General features: G+C 42.6%; 1 protein-coding gene and 1 pseudogene across 3 annotated transcripts; one reads left to right on the top strand and one right to left on the bottom strand.

The window, feature by feature from the left end:
• Positions 1-1,701: 1,701 nt before the first annotated feature.
• On the top strand, positions 1,702-27,427 carry PTGR1 (prostaglandin reductase 1). 3 transcript variants are annotated; one of them, XR_008959951.1, is made up of 10 exons: positions 1,702-1,809; positions 3,838-3,953; positions 5,358-5,403; positions 6,186-6,242; positions 10,918-11,085; positions 12,922-13,039; positions 13,752-13,907; positions 16,217-16,325; positions 20,264-21,324; positions 25,730-27,427. XR_008959951.1 is itself a non-coding variant. In XM_057313676.1 (10 exons), exons 2-10 carry the CDS (start codon positions 3,848-3,850, stop codon positions 23,751-23,753), a joined length of 990 nt encoding a protein of 329 aa, XP_057169659.1. In that variant the 5' UTR covers positions 1,703-1,809; positions 3,838-3,847; the 3' UTR covers positions 23,754-25,113. The 3 variants fall into 3 exon arrangements, 2 of the variants coding, with proteins under 2 accessions (XP_057169659.1, XP_057169660.1); XM_057313676.1 differs by lacking the exon at positions 25,730-27,427 and adding an exon at positions 23,643-25,113 and having other exon boundaries at positions 1,703-1,809; positions 20,264-20,382; XM_057313677.1 differs by lacking the exons at positions 1,702-1,809; positions 25,730-27,427 and adding exons at positions 2,634-2,854; positions 23,643-25,113 and having other exon boundaries at positions 20,264-20,382.
• LOC130544026 (rRNA-processing protein FCF1 homolog) lies at positions 7,621-8,340 on the bottom strand (annotated as a pseudogene).
• Positions 27,428-27,454: the final 27 nt, after the last annotated feature.

Raw genomic sequence — 27,454 nt, 5'->3', positions numbered from 1 at the left:
AGAGGGAGAAGGGGAAGCAGTCTTCCCGCTGAGAGGGAGCCCAATGCGGGACTCGATCCCGGGATCATGACCTGAGCCGAAAGCAGATACCTAACCAACTGAGCCACCCAGAAGCCCCAAGAAAGGATCTTTAAAGAGGTAATTGAAATTAAATGAGGTCATAAATGGATGAGCTCTAAACTACGTGATTGTATTTGGAGACAGGGCCTTCAAAAAGATGACTAAGTTCAATGGAGACTGTCAGGTGGGGCTTAAAGAAGAGAGATGCACCAGGAACGTGTGTACACAGAGAAAAGCCATGTGAGGACACAGAAAGAAGATGGCCATTAGCAAGCCGAAAACCGTGGGCTCAGGAGAAGCCAAACTTGCCAACACTCTGATCTGGACTTCCAGCCTCCATAACTATGAGAAACTTAAATTTCTGTTGTTTAAACTACTCAACCTATGGTAATTTGTTATGGCAGCCCTAACAATCCAAAATACATTCTCAGAGATGCCCAGATTTCTTTCAACTCTTCTGTTGATAGCTTTTCAAGCCACCAAACAAACCAGCTTTCCTGCGAAACTGACAATACTTAACAGCTAACATCTGATTATTACTTAATGCTATTTTATGTTGAAAGCTGAGAAGTCTGTCTCTTGGAGTTCTGAATCTTTCACGCAGTACCTTGTTAATTGAAAGCCTAGCAAAGAGAAGAGAGGACTCCTACCCCTGACGACACATGATTGGTTTAGGTAGCCCAGGCCCAAGCTTTTCAGTCTTTAATTGGCCAGAGATTGATTTAGAGACATTTCAACCAACAAGAGGTAGAGGAGTCTTGCTAGGAATTTTGTGACATGGATATCTTTCTTTCCTTTAGGTTAGTAGAACTACCGCAGCCATTGTGTCACCATGAGGGAAGCAAGCCTTTCTGATGTCCAGAAAGCAGTGTGTAAGGATGAAATATGCCAAATTTTGATTCAGACCAACCCTCAAGCCCATCCTACTTCTGGACTTTCCAGTCACACGAACCAGTAAATCTCTCTTATTTTTAAAGCCAATATGAGTCTTATGTAACTTGCAAAAAAAATATAGAACATTCCAAATGATACAGGTAGGTGCAAGGGTATAAATCTGAATAAAGTCAGATCTCATCCCTTGGAGGGCATAAATTCATTTGCACTGATCAAATTGGCAAAAAGTGAATACAACAATAATACCAGTTCTGATGTTGGCTTCAGGTCACAGAAACTCGCTTACATTGATGGTAGGAATGTAAATTGCTACTATATTTTTGGAAAACATATAGTATATGTTTATATATATATATATATATATCTGGAAATATATTAGGCTTATTAGTTCCAGGCTGGATTGGAGCCCAGTGGGGAATCTGCTTGAGATTCTGTCTCTTCCTCCCTCTGCCCCTCCTCCATGCGCGCACGCGCGCTCTCTCTCTCTCTCAGGTAGATAAATAAATAAACAAATAAATAAAAAGTGGAAAACTTCGGGCTCTGCTCAGGGACCCTGCATTTGTCTCCTTCCTGCCTAAGCAGGGAAGGTTGCGGTTGGTTCTCCCACACACCATCTTTGCACCCAGTTCCCAGTTAGGAAGCTCGTGCAGGTAGAGTTCCACCTGGGTAGGGCTCCAATGGAGGCCTTTACTATTGGAAGCGCAGACACACACACACACTCACTCTTGAAGGAGCAGCTCCGCCCCTGGGGGAAGCCCCACCCTCTCCTGGAGGGCCTTAAATCCAGGCGGTGGGGGCTCTGCCGCACAACCCCAACCACATTCTCCGTGTACATAGTGGGACCTACGGACTCCGGTAAGTAAACATCTCCGCCCCACTCTTTTTCTCCTGCTAAGTTCCTAGAATTCCCTATTGTGGAACATTTGCACGTTGCTCTCCCTCTCCTCTTGCTTAATAACTTCTGAGTCTTGCACTACGAGGAAAGTGAAAGCCAGATGTCCCGATCAATGTCTATGGGTCCCTGCTTGTTCTTGGAGAGTTCGGAGACATGCTGGAAGGAAGGGCATGGTCTGTCTGCATTCGGGTGCATTGCATAGCTGCCTTAGCTCGGACTGCAAAACTGGGACCAGTGTGGAAGGAGAAGAAAGATAGGGGTCGGAATTCGGTTAGTGGGCACCGGTGTGTGCAGGGAGAAGCGGTGGAAGCCAGAGGCGAGTGTGCCTGCGGGCACTGCACCCGGACATCTTCCCCTGGTGGTGCGATTCTCCTGAACTTCGGCCGCCTCTGAGGCCATGTCCTTTGGGACTGGGAGGCGGGGGCGGGGAGGGGGAAACGTCTGGACTTGCAGCGAGGTCAGAATTTGCTCTTGGCTGCCTTTTTGGGAAGAGACAAATAGGAGAACAGGGCTGCGGACCCGACGTCGGGAACGCTCTATTTGCAATGGAAAAGTTTCCAGGGCACCGCTGTTAACCCCAGCTGGGGTTGCCTCTCAGTGGGTGTCCAGTTAAAAGACACAACCAAGCCAACGCATAGTAAAAGGAAGGGTTTTACTTGCAAGAGTAAAGAACACCAGGGATATTTCCCAAAGTAGTGTCACCCCGAAAAACAAAATTGGGGAAGTTTTAAGCTTAGGGTATATGCATATTCATGAGGGGGTTGGGCAAAAGAGAGTTCAGTATTGACTTGGGGCAAAGGTGACAGAGCCCAAGTCCTAGCTGACAGAAGTCTTGAGGGCCGTGGAGAGTCGGCATCATCAACTCTCTGACTCCAGTTCGCCCGGAGGTTGAGTGCTCAGAAAGCCGAAGGATGTGCCTGAGATCGGTCTTTGCTTTTGAAACAGCGCTGGGAGTTTTACCATTGGTTTATTGTCTCTGATCCGGTTGGGCTCTTTTCTGGCCAGGTAAAAACAACTAGGTTTTGCATTCCCCTCGTTCCCATAAAATTCTAGACTACTGAGGTTTTGCATTCTTTTGTAATTCTAACACATCGTAGAGGAAGTTCTGCAGGAAGCGTGCTCGGGCAAGTAGAGTCAGTAGGGCATAGATCGCAAGGATAGCCTACGGCCTAAAATGACTTCTCCTGTGGCCGGAAAGCTATGTCTCAGTTTTCCTTTCCGGGGGCCCCTGACTCTTTTCTGCTTACACTGCCGTGGGACCGTTGAAATCGCCAGCGACTGCAGTCCTGTCCGCTGGAGGTACACATGTGGGGAAGGAGCGGCTCCCGCGTGATGCGGGGGAGATCCGTCCAAGCAAAGCGTCCTGATCCCAAAGCTCAGGGCCGCCTGAATCACCTCTCTTAGTTTCCTGTGGAGGCAAGTTTAAACCCTGGATTTCCAGTTTGGTGCCAAAGTAGACTCGGCACTGAGCGGAGCAGCAGCGCCACGCCGTGGCATTCAGGAGGCTGAGCCTGCCTGAGAAAGCTGTTGTAGCTGTCTGAAATGTGTGCGGGGACTTCTCCTCGGTTCTTTGTGTTTGATGCTCTTTCTCAGGATTCGCTGTGTGTGACGCGAGGAACAGAGTATTCGAACACCACGTAGCTGTCCAGTGCCCTAGCGAAACCCCAGCGGGGGATGCGAAGAATTTCTGTGTCCGTTTTAGCATTTTTCCTTGTCTTGGAGATTTCTGAGGAGGCCTGTACTGTACCCTGGCAATGATAATAATACCTATATTAAAATTCATGAGAAGAAAATGAGATAATGCATATGAAGTGCTTAGCACAGGAATAGAAATGTAGTAAATACCTAATAAATGTGGTTGGCGTTAAATGACCACGAAGAGAAGTAGATGGTGATAGACCCTGCTGCCTGGCTTCAGTGCAGGGGTGAGGAAGTCCTAATAATCCAGTCACGTCATGGCAGTTGACTATGTGTTTACTGTGTTCCAGGAACTTCAGGATGGTTCACACTAAGAGCTGGACCCTGAAGAAGCACTTTGAAGGCAGCCCTACTCATAGTAACTTTGAGTTAAAGACTGTTGAACTCCCATCCTTAAAAAATGGAGGTAAGTCATAAGGTTTGAGTTGGAAAAGTCTGTATCCGTTAGCTTTTGCTGCTTAATAAACTACGGCGACATTTAGTGACATCGAACAACAGTCATTTATCGGCTCACAGTTCTGTGGGTTGGCAGTTTGGGCTGGGTTACATTGGTGGTAACTCTGTAGGTTTCATCTGGGCTAACCGTTTAATCTAGGATGGACCTCACTCATTTGGTGGTTAGCAAGCTCTCAGCAGAGGTGCGTGCCTCAGTCCTCTGGGTGGCCTTCCTAGCAGGCTCATTCCTAGCAGGCTGTGAGCTCTCTGTCTTCGCTCACTGATCTTCACTGATCTAGAGCACTGGGTGTTGGCAAGTACTTTTCAAGCCTCTACTTGTATCATGTTTGCTAATTTGCAAAGCAAGTCCGGATTCAAGGAGTGACACATAGACTTCTTGCTGGGAGGAGTGGTGAGGACGCCCCACACAGCAATGGGAGGTATTCGTGACAATTTCGCAATCCGCCACAGAGACTTTTTCAAGGTTTTCTGTTTGAAGCCTTGATGTCATGTGGGAGGAGCCCTCTGATTTCTTTCATAACTGAAATGGTACATTGTTTGTGACTTTGACCACACCCTGGGGAGGATTTTCTCTCTGTCCTGGCAAGACTGATGATGGGGTAAGCAAGTGGGGTAAGCGGGGCCTAGCAGCCATGTGCAGAACTCAGATTATCCTGTGTGAAGATAGGAGGGAAAAACTCACATCCTTCACTGAGGAGTCTCCCATCATTGGGGGAAGTGGAAGGACAAGGCAAACCCCTAAAGAATCTAGGGGAGAGAAACAGCAGCACAGTCTATACCATGTTTAGAGATTAGCTTTGTAGAGCAGACAATTAAGGGGTGTTTACAGGTAGGTAGGCAGGCTTTGAGAAAGGGGCATGCAATCAAATAGCATAGCCAAGTTCAGTCCCATCTAAGTTGGATAGATAGCCAGGACTGAGATTCAGGATTCCAGAGAATGTGTGCATGAGGGTCACTCCAGCAAAATATATTTAATACTAATGGGGGCTGTCAGTGAAACCTTACGTGAGCGCTGTAACATAGTGATTACAAATGTGTTCCTGAACAAGTTCCTTAATCTAATCCTAGATAAAACGGGAACAATAATAGTTGGGAATATCATGTGAAATAATCCATGTAAAGCACGGAGTGAGTGCTGAGTGAATAACATGATGATGACGGTGATGGTGAGGATGATGATAATCTGGGCTGGACCCCTCTTGTCTCTTCAGTAGCAAGCACAGAAGGGCAACCGTGAAGCAGAAAGATGATCTTATTTACAATGTTTATTTCGAGTGTTTATTTAGCATGCCAAAGTCAAGGAAGGCATCAAGCATTGAGTTTCTAATTGCCTATGGAATGCTTTATTTTATAGAGGTCCTGCTGGAAGCCTTGTTCCTTACCGTGGATCCTTATATGAGGTATGATTTTCCTCCTAAGAAGTCAAGTGTTGTGCTTCGAACCCCGTTTTGAAATAGTCCATCTTTTAAAATATCCAACTGATTGTCACCCCCCCATTGTCCGAGTATAATATCAGCGGTGAGATTCACGGATGCTCATCTTTGCTAGCAAAGGTTTGAGAAGTTTGATGAGGGATTCCCCCGGCCCCTTTATTTGACCACCATTTCCTATCTTAATGTGTACAATTTGCCTCTCACTGCTCCCGAAAAATTAAAAGACTAAAGAAGCCCAAATCCAATTTGTCATTTCACTACTGACAACTAATTTGGGTAGAGGAAGATGGTAAGACGAAAATAAGCTTTTCTTGCCTTCCATTTACCTGTATTCTTTTAATTTAATCAAATATGTGTACTCAGTAAACAATTCAGGGAAGAGAGGGAATAAAAGCCTTTATGGGGCACTAACCTCTCAGTAATTTTTGCTTATTGGTAAATAATGTAGTCATCATTCTTTAATATCATTGTTTTCAGAGCTGATCAATAGAGATTCAAATATAAGGTAAAAAAATGTTTCCAGATGTTAACTAGCATCCCTTTTTGTGTGGCTAGTATGATTCTGTGATAATAATTCCAATTTGTAAGCCTTTTCCAACCAATTCTCCTACAATACCAACCAATTCCAACTAGAGGCGGGGTTTGATGACCCAGCCAAAATCAAGAGTCAGACACACAGCCCACTGAGCCACCCAGGTGCCCCTCACCAGAAGTCCTTATGTATTAAGAATGGATTTTTTTTTTTTCAGAGTGGCAGCCAGAAGATTGAAGGAGGGTGATACGATGATGGGGCAGCAAGTGGCCAGGTATTTCTGTGTGTCTCAGTGCTTGAAAAATATGTCTTTCCTTTACCTCCTTCTGGATCTGCCTCTATCACCCCTATAATTTCTTTAGTCCATGTGGTTCACTCACTGATCTTGGAAGCAACTTGGGAAATCTTTCCTGACTAATTGGGAGGGAGGGAAACCTGTGAAATTACCGTAGTTGCAACTTTTAATTACTTAAAAAATTGTAATTGTAATTGTCCAGTTTATGATTATTGCAAAAATTCAAATAAATCAAAAATGTATATCTTGGAAACTGAAAGTCCCCTCACCATCTGAACCTTAGAGGTGACTGTTGTTAATGTATTATTATTTCAAAAATTGTTTAGTACACAAACTAATATTTATAATTTTTCTTAAATAATGGGATTATATGCCCTTCAACAAATTGCTTTTTCTCACTTAATATATTGTGGATACCATTTGTGGATAATATGAAAATATACTACCTACCTTTTAATAGCAAATTTTTAAAAATCAATCTTTTTTTTTTCTCCCAAAGATTTTATGTATTTATTTGAGAGAGACAGAGAGAACACAAGTGGAGCAGGGAGGCACAGAGAGAGAAGCAGACTCCCCACTGAGCAGGGAGCCTGACAGAGGGCTCAATCCCCGGACTCTAGAATCACAACCTGAGCTGAAGTCAGATGCTCAACTGACCGAGCCACCCAGGCACCCTTTAATGGCTGCCAATTTATCCCATTGTTATCTGCCATGTAACTAATCTACAGCTGGTAGCAACTGTTTCCAATTTTTTCTATCACAAATAGTTCTGCAAGGAACATGTATGCCTCTTTATGTGCATGTCTGTGTATTCTTTGCCTACTTGGATGAATATTGCTTCACAATAAATTCCCAGAAGTATAAATTCTAGGTCAAAGGAGATGCTTATTTTATTTATTTATTTATTTATTTATTTATTTATTTATTTATTTTTAAAGATTTATTTATTTACTTTAGAGAGAGTGAGAGAGATCACAGGGTTGGGAAGGGGCAGAGAGAGAGGGAGAGTCTTAAGCAGACCCTGCGCTGAGCACAGAGCCCAACGCGGGGTTCGATCTCAGCACCCTGAGATCATGATTTGATGCTTAACCAACTGTGCCACTCAGGTGCCTGATATGAGCAATCATCTTTTTTAAAATATGAGCAATCATCTGATTTATAAAAAAATGCAACAATATTTAAAATGATACAAAATATCGATTTCAAAACAACATGAAAAAGTGAGTGTGCTTAACCATACTCTGCTCATAACAGCAAATGGGTAAGAAGAATAATTCATGCTATAGCATATTGCTAATATGAACTGGCAACAGAAAAAGTTGGTAAAGGAAGGCAGAGGAACTCTATCTTTTAAGAATTAGAACCGAAGGGCTCCATGATCATCTGGCATCTGCTCAATGTTGATCTTCCAGATCTTTCCTTTAAGGTCCCGGTTCAACTATAGCCACAATGTAACACTTGTGCTGAGTTACTCTCTGTACTAAGCAGTCATCTGCATAGGTTCCTTTGTATGTCCACGGTAATCGTTCAAATCTTGGATCCTTGGCAATCCTTAGAGCCACTCGATACTTTTGCCCCAGCTTCTCAGTCTCAGCCATTACACAGTCAGTTATACAACGGATACCCTTGGCATACAGACAGTCCATTATTGACTGTACTAAGTCAAGTTTGGCTTTAATGGAAAAGTTGATAAAGTTGGTATCAACCAAGATGTGCTAAGGTGGGCCCAGTTGTGTGTTATATTGGAAGAATAAGCAGGAAGGATGTTGGGGGACTTCCTTCCTTGAGTGCACTGGGATCTTTCTTTTTTTTTCTTTTTAGGTTTTAATCTATCCTTTCCTTTAAGCCTCTGATCTCGGAGACTAAGCATTCACTTCGTGGTCACATACTTTCTTTCTTTTGCTTCCCCATGCCGTACACTTATTTCGTCCAGAATCACCAACCCGAGAGATGCAAATTTTTAATTTGACGTTTTGATGTCAAATTGCTCTTCAAAAAGATAGTATGAATATCCACTCCCACCAATAGCATATTAAAGAACTTGTTTTCTCATACCTATATGCCCATTGCTTATCATCTTGGCAATCTGAGATGAATTCACGTTGATATGTCCATTTAACTTCCATTTCTTTCATTATTAGCAATGTTGACATTTTTTTGATAAATTAATTATCAGTTTTCTTCTGTGGATTATGTTCATGCCCTTTCCTTTGTTCCTTCAGGTCTTTTCATCTTTTATAGTGATTTGTAAGATCTTCTTATATGTTAGGAATATTAGTGTTGCAAGTATTTGGGTCTTTGTTTATCTTTATTTTTCTCCCATGTCCAATCGTAGTTCAAAGTTTTTATGTGGGGCACCTGGGTGGCCCAGTTGGTGGAGCGTCTGACTCTCAGTTTTGGCTTAGGTTGTGATCTGAGGATCATGCGATCGAGCCCACATCTGGCTCAGCCCTCAGCGTGGAGTCTGCTTGAGAGAATATTAAGCAGGCTCTGCGCCCAGCACGGAGCCAAATGCGGGGCTTGATCTCACAACCATGAGATCATGGCCTGAGCTGAAATCAAGAGTCAGATCCTTCACAAACTGAGCCATGCAGGCACCCCTAAATTTATTTGTTTTTAAAGGATTCTTACTAACATGGGAAAAAGTATAAGTCATATATACTAGTATAATGTTGAGACAGAAAAACTGGGTTGCAAAACATAAAGTGATTTCAATTATGTAAATACATATAATATACATTTTTAAAAATGCATTTGTTTGTTTAATTCCAGTGTAATTAACATTCAGTGTTACTAGTTTCAGGTGTACAAGATAGTGATTCAAAAATTTATACATTATTCAATGCTCATTACAATAAGTGTACTCTTGGGGCACCTGGGTGGCTCAGTCAGTTAAGTTTTGCCTTTGGCTCAGGTCATGATCCCAGGGTCCTAGGATCAAGCCCTGCATCTGACTCCTTGCTCAGTGGGGAGCCTGCTTTTCCCTCTCCTTCTGCCTGCAGCTCCCCCTGCTTGTGCTCTCTGTCTGTCTCTGTCAAATAAATAAATAAAACCTTTAAAAACAATAGTAAGTGTACTCTTAGTCCCCACCACCTATTTCACCCATCCCCCCAGGGCCCACCTTCCTTCTGTCAACCACCAGTTTCTTCACTTCATTTAAGAGTCTGTTTTTTTGTTTGTCTCTTTTTTTCTTTGTTTGTTTGTTTTGTTTCTTAAAATCTACATATGAGGGTCCCTAGGTGGCTCAGTCAGTTAAGCGTCTGCCTTCAGCTCAGGTTATGATCTTAGGGTCCTGGGATCAAGCCCCACATTGGGCTCTCTGCTCAGCAGGGAGTCTGCTTCTCCTCCCTCTGCCCCTGCTCTTGCTCTCTCTTGCACACACACTCTCTAATAAATAAATAAAAATCTTTTTAAATAAATAAATAAATAAATAAATAAAAATCTTTTTAAAAAATTCCACATATGAGTAAGATCGTATGGTATTTGTCTTTCTCTGACTGGCTTATTTCACTTAGCATTATGCCCTCTAGAACCATTACCATTGTTGCAGGTGGCAAGATTTCATTCTTTTTGATAGCTGAGTAATATTCCATTGTGTATATGTACCACATCTTCTTTATCCATTCATCTATAAGTGGACACTTGGGTTGCTTCCATAGTTTGGCTATTGTAAGTAATGCAGGTAAACATCAGGGTGCATGTATCTTTTTAAATTCGGGGAAAACATAGAGGTGCATATATCTTTTTGAATTAGTGTTTTCATATTCTTTGGGTAAATACCCAGTAGTGGAATTACTGGATCATATGGTAGTTCTATTTTTAATTTTTTGAGGAATCTCCATACTGTTGTCCACAGTGGCTGCACCAGTTTGCCTTCTTCTAATATACATTTTTAAATATATCATTAAGATTGCCATAACACACCTCAAAATATTAGCAGTTATATTTGTATTGTGGGATTAGAGCTGATATTTTTATTTAGTATATCAAATTTTCTAAAATAAATGTGTTATATAACTTAATGAGCAGGGGGAAGACAGTAAAAAATGATAATGGTGGGAGAAGGTGGGAGAAAGAGAATCAGCAAATGAGACTGAAAAGAAGCAGCTTAGAAGGAGAGGCCAAAATCCCAGTGAATTCAGTATTATGGAAACCAGTGAGGAGGAGTGTGGGTAGCCCAGACTGTTTAATATGGTAGAAAGGTAAAATCAGATAATGAATGAAGAGTGTCCACTGGATTTTGCAATCAGAAGTTGTGACCTTAGTGAAGGAGGAGGAGTGGAAGACAGGCTGCACTGGAGAGGACATTGCTAAAGATTCAGGAGAGACGAGGGGCTAGGGATGGATGGTGGCCTCTGAAGAACAGAAGAGGCTGGTATCCAGGGCACCTTGAGCCAGAGGATGCATGCCTCTTGCTTAGAGAGAAGTGGGTGAGGACAGGGATGGATGTGGAACCAGTTCAGAGAGTTCCTCTCTAGTGGTCCACATTTGCTCTCAAGGAGGAGGAGAACCAACGCCTAGGAATTCCGATGGAGAGATGTCGGGTGTTTAATCATGGATTATTAACTTCAGTGCCCTTTTAGGAAACTAACCATGTAGCACCCCAATTCCCTTGAAAGAGGTTTCCCATGTCTTAATGTGCTTTGTCTTTCAGAGTTGTGGAAAGCAAAAACTCAGCCTTCCCAGCAGGAACTATAGTAGTGGCTTTTTCAGGCTGGACGACGCACTCTATTTCTGATGGGAAAGATCTGGAAAAGCTACCCGCAGAGTGGCCAGACACGATCCCAGTGTCTTTGGCTCTGGGAACAGTTGGCATGACAGGGTGAGTTTCATGGGTATATTTCATTTGTTTAAATACCTGACATTCTGGTTTTCCACAGTAGTTTGGTCAACAAGAAGAGACTTGAGACAGTCTAGGCTCAGGGGCCGGTTCGAGTAGATGGTAGGACTAAGAAGGGAAGAAGATGGGCTAGAGTTAGTCTTGGACTGAAGGAAAGAGGGAAATTGAGGCCAGAGACCCTCTGGTCCGACCCTCCGGTCCAGAGAGTGGCAGTGAGGAGCAGCATGGGGCACGATCCCTTCCTAGCAGCTGGCAAATGTAACACAACGGAACCAGCTCCTTCAGTCCCTGGAAGCATCTTGGCTTCACTCCTCACTCATCTCTGCCTCCATTCAGAATTTAAAAGGGGGAAAAGAATTCAGTCTGCCTTGCCTTTTCTATAGTGTCTCTTATTCCCCACCTTTCCCCATGCACATCTGAATTTCCCGAGGTATGAAGGGATCTGAGATTATTTAAACTGAGATGAATCATAAGTATGGTTGTACAATCACTCAGCTTGACACAGACTTGAACTACTTAGGAGTTCCTTGGCCTTATCCCTCAGGAAGACTCCTGTCTCAACTGTACTTGGGACCTCAAGTTTCCTTTTATGGCCTGGAGAAGAAGGGTCAATTGAATTTCTGGGAATGTAAATTTTTCATAAAACTCCAGGTGATTCTGGAGCAGGTGGTTCTCCATCCAACTTTCAAAAAACACTTTGGGAATATTAGCTTTTGGGTCCTCAGAAAAATTGTAGTTTTCGGTGCCTTTCGCTGCCTCACCTTTGATGTCCAACCCTAATGGATCCCCAGATATACTCAGAGGCAGACGTAGAGTTTCTGTTTCATAGAGAAATAACTTTACATGAATCTGTCTGAAATTTTGCAAGCAGCTTAGCCATCACCATAGTGGATATAGATTTCATTGGCTCAGACTCAGGGGTGCAAAAACATAACTTAGAAAAGCACTGTACATCATTTCTGTCTCAAGCCTGCATCTTGGCTTGGTTAGAAAAACAGAGCCTCAGTTAAATTCAGTGATTTTTCACATTGTTCAGGTTTAAAACTCAGGATTTCCTTTTTTCCTCTCCCTACGGTTAATGCAAAGGTCCAATCGCTAACGCAGATTCTGTGTCAATAGAGGGGAGACAACAGCTTCTAGAACTTGCTCTGTCTTAATCTTATGCTGGTCTCCTTTTCCCACTGAGTCCTCAGCCACATCGCCTTCCAAGCTGGCCATCCAAGCTGGTGGCTTCTTCACCCAGTACTTGTCCAATACTGTCTGAGCTGTATCTTTGTAGACCTCGTAGTTCTTTCCTTGCAAGCTAACTTCGACATCTCATTTGGAATGAGATGGGGAAATTTCAGTTCTTCCATCTCACTTAGGAGCCATGGAAAACTCCAGGTGTTTCTCTGAGAACCTCTTATACCTAGACACCACATACCATTATATCTGTTCTGAGGCTGTGGCACCATGATGACGTGGAGGCTTTCCTCATGAAGCTCAACCTCTCCATAGGACATACATGGGACTGAGACACGAGCTGTCTCTTCTAGGATCCCTAGAGTTTATCTTCTTATGCTGAGACTTGGCCTAGGTGCAGCCCCTTTCCAACCAGCTCTCCATTTCTTCTCTAGTTTCCATCATCTTTATTCCTATTTAAGAGCGAAGAAGGAGGAGGTGGACCATTAGTGGCTAGTAATATTCATTTTCTATATTTTTTGTCTTTTACTTGGACCCATGGCACTGGGCTGTTGAGAAGGCCTTCAGGATGTATCTGAATGAATTATAGGGGAAAGCAACAAATCTATCCACATATCTTTAATTTTCTTCCCTCAGGCTAACAGCCTACTTTGGCCTACTTGACATCTGTGGTGTGAAGGGTGGAGAAACAGTGATGGTTAATGCAGCAGCAGGAGCAGTGGGCTCTGTGGTGGGGCAGATAGCTAAGCTCAAGGTAAGTGTCTTCTTCCAGTACCAAATATTTACTCAGTACCCACAGTGTGCACTGAGAATACAACAGTGAACAGAGCAGACCTGCCCCAGTCTCACGGAGTTTAGTTCAGTGGGTCTTGTTTAGAAGTTGAAGATACATTCAGAATATAAGAGATTTCTGAAGAGTTACTCTCTGTGTACCAATTCAGTCTCTAGTCTCATCCTGAAAGTGTTTTTCAGGATGCTCTCCAGTTCCTCTGTGATTAGACAGGATCTAGTCCAATGCTTTAGCCCAAATCAAAGGCTAAGGGGGCAGTCACCAGGAGGGCTGACAAGAGGGCTGAGAGTCCCAGAGCTAAGCCCAAATTATAGTCTAAAGGACCACTGTGCCAAAAGATAGCATGCAAGTCACTGTAAGAGAAGCCCAAAATTAAAGAAATAAGACAGTCACATAAAAAGGTTGTCAAGCTAGCAAGTTAAAATAAGCTGCAAACCACATAACCATAGACCGGAATCTATGGGTTGGTCAGAGGCAAGCTGAAGTTACAAGTTGGGTTGTAGGCTGATGCAGGGACTAATTTCACCTCTGGGCCCATTGACCCATTATGGTGTCTTCATATATGTGGCTCAGCACTTAGGGTGTTATTGGGGAACCTGACCATGCTAGACTAGGAGGGGGGGTTGGTCCATGCTTTCGGCTTATACATGGTTTCCATTTTTTTCTTCCCATTTAGGGCTGCAAAGTTGTTGGAGCAGCAGGGTCTGATGAAAAGGTTGCCTACCTTAAAAAGCTTGGATATGATGTTGCCTTTAACTACAAAACAGTAGAGTCTTTGGAAGAAACTTTGAAAAAAGCCTCTCCTGATGGTTATGATTGTTACTTTGATAATGTGAGTACAAATTGGACTTACTATCTTCTTTACTAACAAAGTACTATACAGAGAGTATGCTTCTAGAGTTTCCACCCAAAATATGTAAAGTATATATGCCTTAAAAAAACAGGTTTATTGAGATATAATTCACCCATTTTAAAGTGTTGAATCTAGTGGTTTTTAGTATATTCGCAGACTTATACAACCATCACCACAATCAATTTTAGAACATTTCATTATCCCAAAAAGAAATGCTGTACTCATTATAGTCACTCCCCATTTCCCCCCAAAAGTGGCCTTTTGTGACTGCCTTCTTGCATTATACATTAGCATGTTTTCAAGGTTCACCCATGTTGTAATGTGTCTCAGTGCTTCATTCCTTTTCATGGCCAAGTAATATTCCATTGTATGGATACACCACATTTTATTTATCCATCCATCAATTGATGAGCTTCTGAGTAATTTTCACTTTTTGGCTATTATGCATAATGTTGCTATGAACATTCATGATCAAGTTTTTGTGTGGACATACGTTTTCATTTTTCTTGGGTATATACCTATACGTGGAATTGTTGGGTCATGTGGTAACTCCATATTTAACATTTTGAGGAATGGACAAGCAATTTTGCAAAATGGCTGCACTATTTTACATTCGGACCAGCAATGTATGAGGGTTCTAATTTCCCTACATCCTCACCAACACTATCTATCATTTTTATTATGGCTATCCTCGTGGGTTTGAGTAGTATTTCACTGTGGTTTTGATTTGCATTTCCCTAATTGCTAATGATATCGGGCATCTTTTCATGTGCTTATTGGCCATTTGTATATCTTTGGAGATATGTCCATTCAAATCTTTTGCCCATTTTTCAATTGGGTTGTTTGTTGAGTTTTAAGAGTTCTTCATAAAAGTTCTGATAAGTCCCTTATCAGATATAGTCAATTCTCAATATTCCTGGTATTATGTTCCATCAAGCACCACAAACCCTAAACCATTGCTTCTAGAGGAAGTACGTACATACATGTACATGTTTCAGCTTAATTACAATCTTAAATCCTAAAAACGGCTCTATCCTAAAAGCTTCTACTTTTTTTATTTTTTAAAAGAGGAAAAGGAGGCTCAGAAGTGGTAAGAAGCTTGCCTGAGAGTGCCCCACAAACTCATTCTTCCAGATTTGGGATTCACACCCCATCCAACCAGCCTTAGAGCTGAAGCTTTTTGAACTACTCTGTACTGCCCCCTATTGCCCTCCGCTCCCCCACTCCCCGCCCCGCCCCAGTAATCTCTGGGAGAGCTGAAAAAAGGACAGAGCCTTGGCCTTTGTTGACCTTAGCTGGGAACTTTGTGTCTCTCTTTTGCGGCTCTAGGCATGTCTCCAAATGAGCCGGCAAGCTCTGTGAGTGTTGCATTGGGGGTTATAAATAAACGTTAGCAAGTAGTCCCATTCTCAAATACGGAATACACTAATAAGGAGGATTGACTCTATGGTTTGCGATTCTTTTCTCCTGTTCTGTGAGTTGTCTTTCACTTTCCTTTTTGCTTTTCTTTCACTTTCTTCATGGTGTCCTTTGAAGCACCAAAGTTTTAAATTTTAATGAAGGCCGGTGTATTTCTCCTTTTGTTACTTGGGCGTTTGGTGTCATGTCTAAGAAGGCCTTGCCTTATCTAAGGTCACAAAAATTTGCTCCTATGTTTTCTTCTAAGAGTTTTATGGTTTTAGCCCTTACATTTAGACCCATGATACATTTTATGTTAATTTTTGTGTATTGCATAAGAAGGGGTCCGATTTCATTCTTTTCCATATCCAGTTATTCTACACCATTTGTTGAAAAGACTATTTTTCCTCCTAATGTGTTGTTTTAGCACTCTTGTTGAAATCAATGAACCATGAAATAAGGGTTTATTTCTGGACTCTCAAGTTAGTTCTGTTGATCTATATTTCTGTTCCCACACTGTCTTGATGGATACAGCTTTGTAGTAAGTTTTGAAATTGGAAAATGTGAGTCCTCCAACTTTGTTCTTGATGTGGCTTTTGAGTATTTTTTTCCATACTCTTAGATAGAAGCAATGAGATTATTGAACTGATCAGAGAACTCCAAAATATAATAAAAGGTATAAGTTATATATGGTATGTTCCTACAAATAGAAATGCCCAGCCTCTCCTATCTTTTTCCAACTGCAGTTTTCTGCACTGCTGTGCTAAATCAATCAGGGTTTTTTTACTTCTAGAGTAAATTTTGTGAAGTGATGGTTGTGACTTACTGATTCTCCTGAGTCTTCTAGTGTTTAGATTATTTAAAATGGTTTTTTTTTTCTTCCTGTTTAGGTAGGTGGAGAGTTTTCAAACATTGTTATCCCCCAGATGAAGAAATTTGGAAGAATTGCTATATGTGGAGCCATCTCTACATATAACAGTACTCGCCCGCTTCCCCCAGGTAATGAGCTCATGCACATGGTCACAGATGTAGAAAGACTGGACAAGGAGAAGATGGACAGATATGGTATAGGCCAGTGACTATCAAAATGTTAAAAAGACTTCCTGATATTCTTGATGAAATAGTGTTTATTAAATGAAAAAATACGTAATTTCATATATTTGTACTAAATACCTTTACATTACGTTTTGATACAGAGAAATAACAGAATCTGAAAATATAGAAGAACGTTGATAATTTTTAAAAGTTTTAGTTTTTTTATCTATTGTTTTGGGCAAAGTTGTAAAAAGGCAGCCATGATTTGATTTAGAAACAGACTACATTGGTCTGGCTGGTGCAATATGAGGGTTCTTTAGGATATTTGAGATGTTGCTGGAGGTATGGTGTTGGGGAGAGGATGACTTGACGTGAAGGGAACAACGGGCCACCATTTCCTTCTGACAGTAGTGGGCAGTGCTTCCTAGAGCAGCAGGACACACTGGCTCCCCAAAACTGACACCCTTTTCCATGGAAAGGGAAAGGAGTGTGCATTCCCCCTCGGTTCCGGGATTGTTCTTGTTTTGTTTCTCCTGTGCCTCTCTCCCCCACTTCTCCACTCTCCAGTGCGGAGACCGCCCCCTTCCCTCTTCATACCACAGAGGTCTAAAAGCAGTATCAACTAGAGAACTATATTCCTTAAGTCCTACTTCTCTGAGAGACATTGTACAGGCCTCTTATTTTATGGATGGGGAGATGAATGGCAAGAGGACCAGAGGCTCTTTAAATCCTATTAGCAAGAGATTCAAAGATGAGTCTTCTAAACTCCTTCCTCATACAGAGTCCTTCTCTACTACAACAATTCTTTTTTCTTTTAAAAATTATTTTATTTTATTTTATAGAGAGAGAGGGAGGGAGCCAGTGGGGGGGAGGGTAAAAGGCCAAGGGAGAGAATCTCAGGCAGACTCCGAGCTAAGTGCAGAGTCTAACACAGGGCTCAATCCCACGACCCTGAGATCAAGACCTGAGTGGAAACCAAGAGTCAGTCACTCAACCGACTAAGCCACCCAGACGCCCCTCTACTACAATTCTGTGCTGTTGGTGAGATGACAGATTTACCTGTGGTCCAAAAAAAGGAGAAAAAAAGAGCAAAAAGGAATCTTGGAGAGTGTCATCGGGATCTGGGATGATAACCATAAATAAATTGGGCATTCATTCTGGGCTAGGCTTCACTCATGGGAATGAAACCCTACAGCTCTGCTAGTTAACAACCCCACAACTGCATTAAGACAAGTGAGCGAGAGTGGAAGGGGCCGAGAAAGGTCAGCTTGTAGATTCCCTCTTGGCTGTGAAAAATCAAAGCATTATCTTCTCTAAGAAGACTCCAGGTGCACTTGGCAGTCGTATTGTTAGGGACTTTTTCCCCTTATATTTTCCTAACTGATGCTAAGCTAGAATCATGGGAAATCTTCTGCCTGCCCATTGAGCAAAGCTCCAGGATGCATTTTCTTGACCATAGTCCAATTAGGTACAGCCAAATATTTTGGGTCCAGTAACTTGATCTAGTCTTTTTAGCAATTAGAGTTTGGAAGTTCAGCTGCTTAGATAGGTCTTTAAGACATCAGCTGGCCTTGTCCATCCATTCTGGATGAGATTCTGCCTTGCTTCTGATCTCTAGAAATTCTGACATATTTCATTGTTAGGATAGCTCAGGGGTAATTAATTATTTCCCCGGCTTTAATTCCACATTAAAATGCCACACTCTTTTTTTTTTCTCTGATGGGTTTTAACTATATTTTATTTTATTTTATTTTTTAAAAGATTTTATTTATTTATTTCAGAGACAGAGACAGAGCATGGGGTGGGGAGGCAGAGGGAGAAGGAGAAGGAGACTCCCCACTGAGGCTCAATCCCAGGAGCCTGAGATCATGACCTGAGCTGAAGGCAGACGCTTAACCAACTGAGCCACCCAGGTGCCCCAACTTTTTTAAAATTTAAATTCAATTAATTAACACATAGTGTAGTATTAGTTTCAGAGGTAGAGTTCAGAGATTCATCAGTTGTGTATAACACCCAGTGCTCATTCCATCAAGTGCCCCCCTTAATGCCCATCACCCAGTTACCCATCCCCCAACCCCCTCCCCTCCAGCCCCCCTCAGTTTGTTTCCTATGGTTAAGAGTCTCTTATGGTTTGTCTCCCTCTTTGACTTTATCTTGTTTTATTTTTCCTTCCCATCCTCTGTGCTAAAAGGATGCGCATTCTTACTGCTCCCAATAAGGCTTATCCACCCAACAGGGTGGATAAGCCCAGAAATAGTATTTCATCCTCTTCCAAGATGAGAAGATGAGGATTCCAATCCTTAACCTGAAAAGAAATATGGTTGGTGTGGATCTTCTGAAGAAGCACTCTTTCTGCAAGAGCAGTCTAGCATTTGGACGTGCCACTCTCCTGGGTCACCCTCAAGTCTCACTCATACTTGCATCAGTTTCTTTTGGTTCCAGACAAAGCCCTATTTTTCTGACTGCTCCTGTGACTTTCTTCAAAGTAGTGAGTGGGAACTTAGAGCTTGAGTGATGCCAGTCACCTTGGCTCTTCTTCCCAGGCATTTTCACCTGACTTCCTGGAACACTATGCTTGGGGGTCTTTCCCTCAGTTTCTGGTCCCTTAGGATCCTTGGGAAAATAAGCCAGGTAACCAACACAACCTTTTCTCTCTCACACAGAAGAGAACTACCTTCTTGATAGGCCACAGAGTAGCCTAGGGCTTTTTCTAGGCTGGTCGTTCTCAAAGTGTCGGCCCAGGACCAGCAGCATCACCATCTCCTGAGAACTTGTTAGAAATACAGATTCTTGGGACCCAGTCCATATCCAAAGTCAGAAATTGGGAGAGGGACCAGCGACCTCTTTCCACAAGCCCTTTGTGTGATTCTCATACACACGCAGTTGTGCGACCACAGGGCTGACTCTTGGTATTCCAAAATGGCGAAGCCAGGGGCAGCTAGAGTTGTGGAACCTCTTGATCTCTTCTCTCTTGGCTCTTGGGCCAGAGGTAGACACTAGCTTTTTTATACCTGCTTTGATAAGAGAACAGGAGATAGGGCTATGCCATAGAATGACTGCAGTAAGGCGTAAAAAAAGAACATGCGAAGTATTGGGAACATCAGGGTATTCGTGCCTGAGTAGCACAGAAACATTTTCACAGGTTATCTTCAGGACCTCTTCCTGTTCTGTAGAACTGTTTGGGATGGTTCTGGTGGGCCTTGCTTCCGGCATGTGAAACTGAACATTCCCTGCTGCCTGGCCTGTGAACGGGCTCTGAGTGTGTCAGTCCTATTGCTGCTGTGACAAATTATCTCAAGTTTAGTGGCTTACAACAACACAGGTTTATTGTCTAATAATTCCAGAGATCAAAAGTCTACACTGGGTCAGCAGGGCTGAATTCTTTCTGAAGGCTCAAGAGCAGAGGCTGTTTCCTTGCCTTTTCCAGCTTCTAGAGGCTGCTTGCTGTCCCCTGGCTCGAGGTCCCTTCCTCCATCCACAAAGCCAGCAGCACAAAGTCTTCCAGTGTCTCTCTCTCTCTTTTACTCTGGTCTGTGCTTCCATCATCACACATTTTTTCCTGCTTCTGACTTTTCTGCCTCCCTTACAAGGACCCTTGTGATTATATTGGGCCCACCTGAATTATACACAATAATCTCTTCAGCTAAAGGCTCTTAACTTGATCATACCTGCAAAGTCCCTTTTGCCACATAAGGAGAGGCATTCACAGTTTCTGGGAGTTAAGATACAGCCATCTTTGGGGTGATTCTGCCAACCACAGAGGCCACTTTGATTTGTGGACAGCCCCATGGATCAGAAACAAGTGGAGACATCTAGAACAGTGACGTGACTTGTACTGCTTGTGTTTTCACCATGGCCACCTCCCTGGACCTTGTCGCCTAAACGTGTCCTCCTGTTCACAGGCCCATCCCCAGAGAATATTATCTACCAGCAGCTCCGCATGGAAGGGTTCATCGTCACCCGCTGGCAAGGAGAGGTCCGCCAGAAGGCTCTGAAGGACTTGCTGAAATGGGTCATAGAGGTAATGGGCTCCAGAGCCACCATCCCAGCTGCACACGAGCTTCCATTCCCTTTCCACACTATAGGTTTCACCTCCACTGTAAATATAGGTCCATCTCACTGCTCCCCCTTTTAGAACAAAATCCCAGAGAGTGTTCACACTCACTGTCTGCCGTTCCTCTCTATCCGTCCTTTCTTAAACCCACATATCAGGCTTTTACACTCTTGCCTTTCTACCCAAATGGCCTTTGTCAAGGTTGACGATGTCCTCGTGCTGTGAACTGCAGGGGTCAGTTCTTCACGCCACCCGGCTGTGGCGAGTATTTGACAGAGGCGATCACGCTCTCGGTACACTTTCTTCCCGTGGCTCTTGGCTTTCCTTGCAGATTTGTCTTCCTCAGAGGATCTCCTCCTCTCCAGCTTCTTTTCTGCTCTCCAAATTAATAATCGAGTGTCCCAAGGGACAGGACTGGGCTCACTGGGCTTCTTTTCTTCTCTACCCACAGTCTGCCTATCCCTTACTTAGCTCAGCCGGGCTCTTGGCTTTAAATATCCTGCATATGCTGACAGCTTCTAAACGTCTGTCTCCAGCCGGGATCTCTCCCCGGGGCTCTCAGCTGCTCAGCAGCTGCACTTGCATGTGTAATACACATCTTTGACTCAACACGTCAAAAAACTAAATATGTCTTGATCTTTCCTGCCAAACCCGTTCCATAGACAGACCTCACCATCTCAGTTACGGCAATTCCATCCTCCTAATTGCTCAGTCCAAAAACCTTGAAATCATCTTTGATTCTTTCTCTCCTACCCACATCTCATCTGTCAGGAAATTCTGGTGGCTCAACCTTTAAAATACCCACAGAATCTGACCAGCTCTCCCACCTCGGCTGCTACCACCCTGGGCCAGGCCGCCATCTGGTCTAGCCTGGATGTTGCAGGAGCCTCTCTCTGACCTCCCGACCTTGTGCCCCAACAGACAATTCCCAACACAGCTGCCAGAGTGATCTTTTAAAGCAAAAATCAAACCATGTCATTCTTCGGCTCAAATCCCTGCAAAACTCCCCATTTCACGTACAATAAAACCTACAAGGCTGTACGTGATCTGACCTCCATTACCTCTCTAATTTCATTTCTTAGTGCTCACCCCTTGCTTGCTCTGCCCGATCCCTCCCCACTTCCCTCTGTCCCTCTGTAACTGCTTCCTTAATTCGCTCATTCCCCTTAGGACTTTGTTAAAAGCTACCTTCTGAATAAGGCAACTTTTAAAATGGCCCTATTTTAAATTGCTGTCGCCCTTCATTCTCCTTTTTTCAAAGATTTTATTTATTTATTTTGAGAGAGAGCGCAGGCCTGCGTGCACGTGAGTGCATGTGCCCTCAGGGGAGCGGGGGAGGCAGTGGAAGGGGAGGGAGATGGACAAGCTCAGAGCCCATTGAGGCGCTCAATCCCACGACCCTGAGATCGCAACCCCAACATCACGACCTGAGTGGAAACCAAGAGTCAGAGGCTTAACTGACTGAGTCACCCAGGCGCGCCTGCAAGCCCCCTTCACTCTTGATCCTCCTTATCTTACTTTTACCGAGAGCAGTTATCATCTTTCAACATAATGCATGCTATAATTCACTTGTATTTATTGCCCGTCTCCCTCCTGTGAGAACGTAACTTCCATGAAGGCAGAAACATTTGTGCATTGTTTTCTGAGGTACCCTCAGCATCTAGAACAGTGTCTGAGTCAATGTAAATAGACGAATACTGCTGAGTACGTGCTGGAGGGGCATATGTTCGAGCTGTGGCTCTTTCGGGCCCCAGGTGGGTGTCTTCTTAGAGCCACGGCCTTAGATCCACAGGAGGAAGCCCATCCCCTTGTCCTGTGCTGTGATGCTCTCCCACCTTACACCACGCATAACCAAGGGGCATCATTTTCGTTTTAGAGGGGAAAGTGGTATCACACTTCTAAACTCCTCGCTTTATCATCACTTCCCAATTCAAAGAAATTGATTGCTCCTCTGGCAGCCACCGAGCTTGGTGTTTTTCCCAGTGCAACTCTTGGAGTGCTGAGCTGGGCTCTTTCCCGGAAGCTGAGAAGAGCTGAATGATTTTTAATCCCCACTGTGGAGCCTCTTTGTCCCTGTTGGTGAAATCTGATCTAGCCCTCCCACAATCCCAGCCGACGACAAGAAGCCACTGTGTTGGGGTCCCAAATGCCTCCTCCTTACAGAGTGGACCTAGTGACAGTTTTGTTTTCAGTAACTAATGAATTGGCCTAATTTCTCTCTCGTCTACTTATTTTTTTTCTCATCTCTTCCCCTTCTGAAAAATACTTTTCTTTTAGTTTTCGATTTACAGAAAAATCACGAAGTACAAAGAATTTCTCTATACCCTGTATTCTGTACCTTAAATGACCATATTAACAACACTTTTATATTAGTATTCATCTTCGAACTTTTAAGCTTTGGGTTACAGTTTTTAACCCCTTTCCAGGCTCTTTGCCTCTTTAAGAACAGGAAAGAGCTGGGGCTTTCTAGTCAAGGTTCAAATCCCAGCTCCCATACATATTAACTAGTTGAGTGACCCCCAGGCAAATAGTCCCTCCATGAATCCATACTGGGTGCTAAGCCATCACTGGAATACATTAGGAAAGTAAGTGGTATCAGGTAACTCCAGTCTCCACATAAGACCCCTTTAAAAAAACCTTGAAAATGTAAATTAGTTCCACTTAGTAGACTGCCTTGCAGTAGAAAGAAAAATGGAAAGCCCTCATTAAATGAACCCTTCCCTCCCACACTCCTTAGTGAATGTTCAGCATATATTGAGAGAATCTGGGCTTGATGCAAGGACAAACTGTTAGCCTGCCATGGCCTTTGCATTTGCCGAACAGGCTCTGCTGCTTTGGGGTCAAAGAGGTCATGATGCTACAAGCTACTGGAAGGATTAAAACAGATAATAACCTGGAAGGGGGCCCCTTTTTCCATCTTCTTCCATCTCTTCTGAGATCATTACATTAATAAGCTTTTCTATATAAGTTACTTAGAAATTGCTTAATCACTTCCTGTGACGTTTCTCCTATTATTATACTGTGATCTAACACCTATGATCAAAACTTCATCTGTACTTTGTGGATCATACCCCGAGACTGACTGTAAGCTCACAGACGACAGGGCCTCCGTCTTAGATTTCCAGGTTTCCCATAGTCTACCTGATAAATTTGTTGCTGTGATGAGAAAAATGTATCATTTAGTTTATGAAATTGATCTGTTATATTTGTTTTTCATTCTGACACAGGGTAAAATCCAGTACCATGAATACATCACTGAAGGATTTGAAAACATGCCAGCTGCATTTATGGGAATGCTGAAAGGAGATAATTTGGGAAAAACAATAGTGAAAGCATGAAAAAAATGACACATGGAATCTAGAAATCATTTGGATGATTAACTCCTTTTTAACCATTTAGTAAAACTGTATATACTACCTTCATGATCTAAGAAATAGTCATTGTAATGAGCTTGACTACCTAATAAAACACATTTAAGTGGTATGTGATCAGAACAGAGAGTGAAAATTTCATAGTGAACAATGGCCAACCACCTCACTCCCTGCTACAGCTCCTTCTGGGTTATGGTGCAAAATAATGGTTTGGAGTCCAAGAGTTTACTGCTTCTGTGACTTTGGAGTTATGTGTGTGTGTGTGTGTGTGTGTTTTCGATCTGTAAAGTAAGGATAGTAACATCTGCTTTATATACATGTTATACATTTATTTAAAACATCAGCATAGGGGCACCTGGGTGGCTTAGCTGGTAAGCATCTGACTCTTGATTTCAGCTCAGGTCATGATCTCAGGGTTGTAAGATCGAGTCCCATGTCAGGTTCTGTGCTCAGTGGGGAGTCTGCTCCAGATTCTCTCTCCCTCTGCCTTTTTCCTCTCACTGCATACACGCTCTCTCTCTCTAAAATAAAAAAATCAGTAAATCTTAAAAACAAAACAAAAACACCAGCATAACAGCTGGCCTATATTAGGTGCACAGTTAGCTACTTTCCTGGAGAAATCAGTGAATTTGAAGTCATGAGGTTACCACCCTTATTGCTTATGATTACATGAGAAGAAATAATCATTGCTAGTATATGGGGTTCTCAGGGCAGCCCACACTGGTCCTCTGCAGCTAAGTCTAATAACATCAGACCAAGGAAGGGATCTGTCATTCACAACAGCTACAAAAAGGTAACACATGGGAATATAAGCCTACAAAAATGTGTGAGATTTATATGAAGAACACTTTCAAGCTTTATTTTTTTAAAAGTAATCTCTGCACCCAACGTGGAGCTTGAACTTCTGACCCCTAGATCAAGAGTCAGATGCCCCACCAACTGAGCCAGCCCCATCAACACTTTCTAGCTTTAAAGCACTACTCAGGAACTCAAAAGACTTGAATGGTTAGAAAGGTACCATGCTTTTGGACAGGAAGATTCAGAATTACAAAGATGTCAATTCTATTGATCAGTTCTGCCTCCGAATAGAGTAGGGGTTAAATCAGACCACAGTGAAAGAATGGGAGAAGAAAGTGTGAGAAACCTCTGGAGGAATGTAATAAACACGTGATTTGTCTCCAGGGAAGAGAACTGAGGAATGCCTGAAGGGCAGGGATAAGAAAGAAACCTGACACTGCCTAACCTTTTGTACTTTTGTACTTTCTGAACTCTAAATTCTAAATCTTATAAATTATCCACTATTAAAAATACAATTAAGAAAATAAAAGTCTCTGCTCTTCCATGTCCCCATTCCGTACGGGGGAAGTAAAATATCTGTGTGAGAGAAAACTCAGGAAAGTGTGGGGGTATCCTCACCCAAGATGGGCGCCTCTGGTGTTTTTACCTCAAAGATGTCCAGACTGAGCCTCCAGCAATTCTTCGCTTACAGTTTGAGTTTTCCTACCATGGTGCCACTGGTGCTCATGGAGATTTCTGCTCTTGGGCTTCAACTCCAACAGCACGTGTCTGTATCTACCTGCCTGACTCTCCAATTTTGGGGGCAGCTGTTTGTGACCTCAGTTCTCTGCTGTATCTCAAAAGAGTTGATCTTTCAGTTTCCTCAACTTGTTTCTTGTTAGGACAGAGTGATGACTTCCAAATGCAATACATGCTGGCCCAGAAACTGGTTGTCATGAGTACTTATTTTATTTTTATATATTTCAAGCTTTATTTGAGAGAGAGCGAGCGTGCACGAGCACAAGTGGGAGGAGGGGCAGAGCGAGAGAATCTTCAAGGAGACTGCCCACTGAGCGTGGAGCCCACAGGGGCTTGATCCCACAACCCTGAGATCATGCCCCAAGCCGAAATCAAGAGTCGGATGCTTAACTGACTGAGCCACCCAGGTGCCCCAAGAGGATTTATTTTTAATTTTGATAATACTTACTTTTTTTCCTTTACAGTTACTGATTTTCATGTCTCACCTAACAAACCTTTGCCTAGCTCAAGCTCATGAAATTTTTCTCCCATATTTTAGCTGTTCCATTTGATCTGTGACAGAGCAGAGAATAGGGGATTGAGTGAGGCTGACTACAAAGGAGCAAGAGAGAATTTTCTGGGGGTGATTTCAGTGTTCCGTTGGGGTGGGGATGACATAAGGGGAGACATTTGTCAGAACTCATAAAGCAGTATGTTTAAATGTGCATCTTATTATATGTAAATTATACCTCAATACAGTTAATTTTTTAAAAGAAGAAAAAAATACATCCAGTACAAAAGTCGGCCGCAAGACAGGAGTGTACTGGCTGCCAAACTGCTATGGAGCCCTGACTCACTCTGAGGGAGAAAGACAATAAACAGCCAAGGTAAGGCCAAAGTCTATGAGACTCACAACCACACGCTACATATACTTTGTGGGAAAACCTCCCAAGCGGGCATTCATATTTTCAATTTCAGAGGAGACAGGAGGAACACAGGTCTTCATGTTTCCCCCACTCCCATCGACATCTCTTTCTGGAATTTATTTTGGTCCCAACAGTAAGATAGGTTTCTGTCTTAATTTTTTCCCAAGTTATGACCCAGTTTTTCTACATCATTGATGGAATCCATTTTCCCTTCATTGTCTTAAAATACATCTTTTACTATGTTTCCTATTCATAGGTACTTGGTTCCATATCTAGACTTTGTCACTCAAAACACAAAGATTTGTGTTTCATTATTTTGACAATAATGTGAATAGGATCTTTTTTCCATTACTTTTTTTTTTTTAGTTACTGCTAGAGCTTGGGAAAGTTTTTAAATATGTCTATCAATCTATGCACAATTATGCATTTTTTAATAAAGTATTGAAGAAAAGAATGCTCTTTTTAATATAGTATTTCAGATTAACTCATTTATTTTTTTGAATTTTATTTAAATTCAGTTAATTAACATGTATTATTAGTTTCAGAAGATTAACTCACTTAAAATACTTGCCGCAGTGTTTTTTTTTGTTTGTTTGTTTTTGTTTTTTTTTTTAAAGAATTTATTTATTTATTTGACAGAGATAGAGACAGCCAGCGAGAGAGGGAACACAAGCAGGGGGAGTGGGAGAGGAAGAAGCAGGCTCATAGCAGAGGAGCCTGATGTGGGGCTCGATCCCACAACGCCGGGATCACGCCCTGAGCCGAAGGCAGAAGCTTAACCGCTGTGCCACCCAGGCGCCCCCGCAGTGTTTTGTCATAATCCAGAACTACTGCCAAGTGACTAACTGGACTTGGTATGCTACAACTCACTGCATCAAAAAAAAATGTGATTTTTGCCAGCATGTAATATTCCACAATTCAAGTATTCTGAGTTTATGTTCTGTGAACTTGTGTATGTCCCAAGAATATAATTTTTTCAGTGTAATTTCAATAGTAAAGTGACAGTCAGCATGCTATGGACATTTCCCGATGAAGAACCAGGCAGGACATCACCACTGACATGTATCATCAGCCCAACAGAAAGTTTAACAAGATGTACAGAGCTTCTAATTTTAAGGAAGCAAGAATTCTGCCCTCTCATCTGGAAAATCATCCAAAACAACAAAGGGCATAAGAAACATAAATAAATAAAAATTAAAAAGAAACTCTGTTTAAGAAAAATTAAGA

Source organism: Ursus arctos, unplaced genomic scaffold (genome assembly GCF_023065955.2).
Source record: "Ursus arctos isolate Adak ecotype North America unplaced genomic scaffold, UrsArc2.0 scaffold_18, whole genome shotgun sequence".
Classification (NCBI taxonomy): domain Eukaryota; kingdom Metazoa; phylum Chordata; class Mammalia; order Carnivora; family Ursidae; genus Ursus; species Ursus arctos.
This window is presented reverse-complemented; position numbering and strand designations above follow the sequence as displayed.

Bases quoted from the DNA above. Each gene is read 5' to 3' on its own strand.
- PTGR1 (XM_057313676.1), top strand. From the start codon at position 3,848: ATGGTTCACACTAAGAGCTGGACCCTGAAGAAGCACTTTGAAGGCAGC. The intron at 3,954-5,357 runs GTAAGTCATAAG...TTTATTTTATAG, and splicing joins CCCATCCTTAAAAAATGGAG to AGGTCCTGCTGGAAGCCTTG. The intron at 13,040-13,751 runs GTAAGTGTCTTC...CTTCCCATTTAG, and splicing joins GGCAGATAGCTAAGCTCAAG to GGCTGCAAAGTTGTTGGAGC.